Source organism: Apium graveolens, chromosome 3, assembly GCF_009905375.1.
Source record: "Apium graveolens cultivar Ventura chromosome 3, ASM990537v1, whole genome shotgun sequence".
Taxonomy (NCBI): domain Eukaryota; kingdom Viridiplantae; phylum Streptophyta; class Magnoliopsida; order Apiales; family Apiaceae; genus Apium; species Apium graveolens.
Window position 1 is genome coordinate 119,293,353 of NC_133649.1, and position 4,184 is coordinate 119,297,536.

The window sequence follows — 4,184 nt, forward strand, 5'->3', positions numbered from 1 at the left end:
TTCTGGTCAGATATTCAGAACATCATCAAGGTTTGAGAAAGGGCATGCACACACTGAGATTCATATGTTACCCTACTCCCCAGTTCCCCCTTCCGTAGCTGTCATTACCCCCTCTAGTAATGTAAAAAAGTTCCAGTGTTCAATATCACCCTCCTCTCTATTTCCCCTCTCCATGCATGCCCTTGCAATCTAATGCATTTAATATTTAAATCATCAAAAGGATACGAGGGCCAACTGCTTATGAACCTTCAAACTGAGCTCCCTATGAACGTTTGTGAATGTTGCTTTTAGGAGTACATACAAATGTTATGTTTCCAAGTTCCAGATGAAGTTATGTGTAGTTGAGTTGCAACATTTTCAGCAATTAATATTTAATAGTAATATGCATTCATTTCAGGCTAGCATTCCTGCTTTCAACGTAGTAACATACAACTTTATGGCCTACTATCCGGCCTACTATCCAGTTTCTCAGTCCAACGATAAAATTCACTCATAATGTTGTATGCAGAAAGTTGGATCTACTATATATTTTAGTTGATTCTTGTCAACTAGATAACACTCATGTCTTCCCTTGATAGCTAGTTCTTCACCCGCTTCAATAGTTCAACCTGCAACAAAATGACAGGAAACAAGAATTGAGGTCAAAAATCAAAATCATGCTCAAGTACAAGATTTGACGGATATGAAGAGTCAATCGCTTTAAACATGGTCAAGGAACTAGAAACCTGTATTTGCTACCACTGATGAATAAAATTAACTTACCCCAACTTGAGGGATGTATCTGAGCTTTCATAGTCTTGTGGAGGGCCAGTAGAGTTAGTTACAGACTCAGAGGATGGACCTTCCTCTTGGATTATGGTTTCCGAATCATCTGGGATTAGCTTTCCACCTTTAGAGATCTCCATCACCTTGAAGCAAAACTAAATGTTATGCATAAACATAAAGCAGAAAAAAGTAATGACAAAAGATGAAGGTATCTTCACTACATGCTGCCTTAGTCGTTTGTTTTCTTCCATTAGTTGCATGCCCTGCAGAAGTTATGAATATACATGAAAATGACGGACGAGATATAATATATTCTTTGTATTGTACTTGATATATAATTCCTTCACATGCCATGTTTTATGCTAACCTTCTGTTGTAGAGACTCAATCTCTGTCATAATCTTTTCACCCTAAAAGATAGAAAGAACCATAGAAAGATAATTAGTTTTTAGAAAAAAAATGAGGGAAGTTTTTATTTAGTATACAATTAACTATATATGAATATATTGTTACGGACATTAACGGATACATGCCTTTTTTGTTATCACACGACTTAATCCGGCTTCAAGACATTTCTCAAGCTGCTGTAGTTCTTCTATATTCATACCTCGGAGATCTTCTCCTCTCATCTGCCTGTTTAATTAAAATTAGGACAATGTCAAACTATCTATCCCTATATCATTATAACAAATAATATAGCAAGAATTACCTCAGTTGACGGCTTTTATCTGCCACTTCCTTGCTTAATATAGATTGCTCACTCTCTACTAGCTGCATCACAAATGTTCTAATTAGCTAAGAATGTGATTTCAGTTCTATAACATTAAGATAGCTTATAATCCTGCGTCATACAGAAGCTTTTTAGATCCCCCCCCCCCCCCATTGTGTATCGCAATATTATTTTCCAAACAAACTGAGACTAACCCACTAATCTATAGCTACAGCACAAGTTCACCCAATCTTCATGGAAAGCCACGTGAAAGTACTGTACTACATATGGGAATGCATAAGTGTATTCACATGTGGTATACCTAGTCAAGGAAATAAATTTCTTCCTATATTGTAATTAAATTGCATCAAAGAGTTGATAAATTGCAAAAATTGTTCACCTGCAGCTCAAGCGATGGTCGTTCCATCTTCCCGAGGTTTTTCGAGTGTAAACTATGCCTTTCAAGTATTGCCTTCATGCTGCAGAAGATGTCATTAGTACGAGGTTAGACAGCATATAAGCAAGGGAAATTATATTTGCATCACGTTCTTAACAAACAAATGGGAGCAGCTACGGTATAAATTTATACATGATATTAATGCAAGTACTGAATACCACTTCGGAGTCTACAATATATACTCTTGTTCGTACATAATTACAGAATAAAACATGCTTGATATGCACATTTGGTATTATAAGACTAAAGGCAAGCAAGTTGACCCATCAAATTGATCAAGTAAATCTTATGCTATTAGAATACAACACTTTCATGATTAAACAAGTAATTTTATATAATTCACCTTATATAATAATCTATGGCCCGGTTTTGCTGGTTAGTAATACTTGGGTTAGAACTCGTCTCAATGTGGGACTGGGGAAGGTACACCTTCATATATACTTTCAACTATAATAATTTGTTCTGAATTTATTACTCAAGGAAATACCTATTCTTTTAAAACTAATGTTCGGCCTACTTATAATTAAGAAATGACATTTACAGATTTAGCTGTGTTTGAAAAAAATTAACCCATACCGTACTATCTATGACAGAACAATCTCATTCAAACAGGATTATAATTTGCACTAGAACAAAAACTCATATTAGTATTTTAGATGACTAAGTAAAGATCACCACCAAAAGATCTGAGTCTTATTAAAGGTTCATGCTGTATCATTTAGTTGTCACATGGTTAACACAAGAAGGAAAAGAAAACGTTTAAACAATAGTGTTAAATACCACTTCAACCTAGGTGAAGTGGTAAACTGCATCAAAGGTTATCAACAACATAGACTACATTTACAAACTACTACATATAACAAACAATAGAGATCCACAAAAGTATAATTACCAAACAAGAATACTGTACATGATACATTTTATTAAGGTAAAAGGAGATATGAAAACTCTTTTCTAGCTGATCTTTTTCAATTTAGCAACAACTTGACTTTTTTTTTAATATAAAACATTCACATATGATATGTATGTAATACTTGTTCATCTTTTCTTTTAACAATGACTCCACACAGTTAGTATGTGTATAATATATACATATGCACATGTAGAGGGAAAGAGAGAGAGAGGGACAGGGACGGGGGCGGGGACGGGGGCGGGGACGGGGGCGGGGGCGGGGACGGGGGCGGGGGAGGGAGAGAGAGAGAGAGAGAGAGAGAGAGAGAGAGAGAGAGAGAGAGAGAGAGAGAGCCTGGTATTGGAGTACTGAAAGAGCTTGCCAGTAGAGGAGAAGATGATTAGGGCAACATCAGCATCACAAAGAACAGAAAGCTCTTCAGCTTTCTTGAAAATCCCTCTTCTTCTTTTGGAGAAGGTCACCTGCCTAGCAGTAGTGTTATCGATCTTCTTGATCTGTATCTTTTCTCTAGCCATGAGTTAATCTTTTGTGCTTCACAGAAACAACCCCCTTAATAAGAAAGAGAAGAGAACAAACCAGCATACAAAGAAATGAAACCAAACTTATTATATTCAACAGCACAAACTTTCTAAATATAGATATTCTATGTAAGAAGGAAAATAATTACTATGAAAAAGAGATGGCATTAAGAAAAAGATGACAGTATTTTTTGCCAAATTAAGGGAGAATACAAAACTCCCACATCTAGACAAGAGTGAGGGGGAGGAAAAAGAGGATGGATAAGACACCTTTTTTTAGATCAAGAATAACCAAGCATGAGCCTCCCAAGAAAATTAAAACCCCACCAGCAATTTAAAGTCACAACCCAAGTATTATTAGTCCACTTTTGTGTAAAAACAACCGAGGAAGAAAGAGAGAATCTTTACCACTATTTGCATACAGTTTCTGGTATTAGGCTTTGTTGGAATGGTAAAGTGTGTCCCGGTAGGTGGTTTTTGCTCCATTGTTAATCTTTAATCGATAGTTTATCGGATTAGTTTTAATCACATACTCCCTCCTCCTAGAATGTTTACGTACACTGTTTGCACGTATTTCAAGACTTCAATAACACATAGTTTCATAATATTTTTTAAATTTTTTTTTATAAAAGTTTAAACATGAAATTTTTTTCAGAATTTTTTTTATTTTTAAAAATATTATGGAAGTATACTTTAAATAAGTATTGAAAAGCGTGCTGAAAAGTAATGTAAACAATCCAGTGGGACTGAGGGAGTAAGTTATAGGTGTCATGTAACTAAGGTTGTAATACGATCCGGCAACTTGCGAGCCCGCTCAAACTCA

General features: G+C 35.6%; 1 protein-coding gene across 3 annotated transcripts; it reads right to left on the reverse strand.

The window, feature by feature from the left end:
* Positions 1–364: 364 nt before the first annotated feature.
* On the reverse strand, positions 365–3,770 carry LOC141712714 (MADS-box protein SVP). Of its 3 annotated transcripts, none has more exons than XM_074515760.1 (9): positions 3,632–3,770; positions 3,177–3,366; positions 1,874–1,952; positions 1,474–1,535; positions 1,298–1,397; positions 1,133–1,174; positions 987–1,028; positions 763–908; positions 365–608 (listed from the first exon to the last, which is right to left on the reverse strand). In XM_074515760.1, exons 2-9 carry the CDS (start codon positions 3,356–3,358, stop codon positions 596–598), a joined length of 666 nt encoding a protein of 221 aa, XP_074371861.1. In that variant the 5' UTR covers positions 3,359–3,366; positions 3,632–3,770; the 3' UTR covers positions 365–595. The 3 variants fall into 3 exon arrangements, with proteins under 3 accessions (XP_074371861.1, XP_074371860.1, XP_074371859.1); XM_074515759.1 differs by having other exon boundaries at positions 3,177–3,374; XM_074515758.1 differs by having other exon boundaries at positions 3,177–3,392; positions 3,632–3,750.
* Positions 3,771–4,184: the final 414 nt, after the last annotated feature.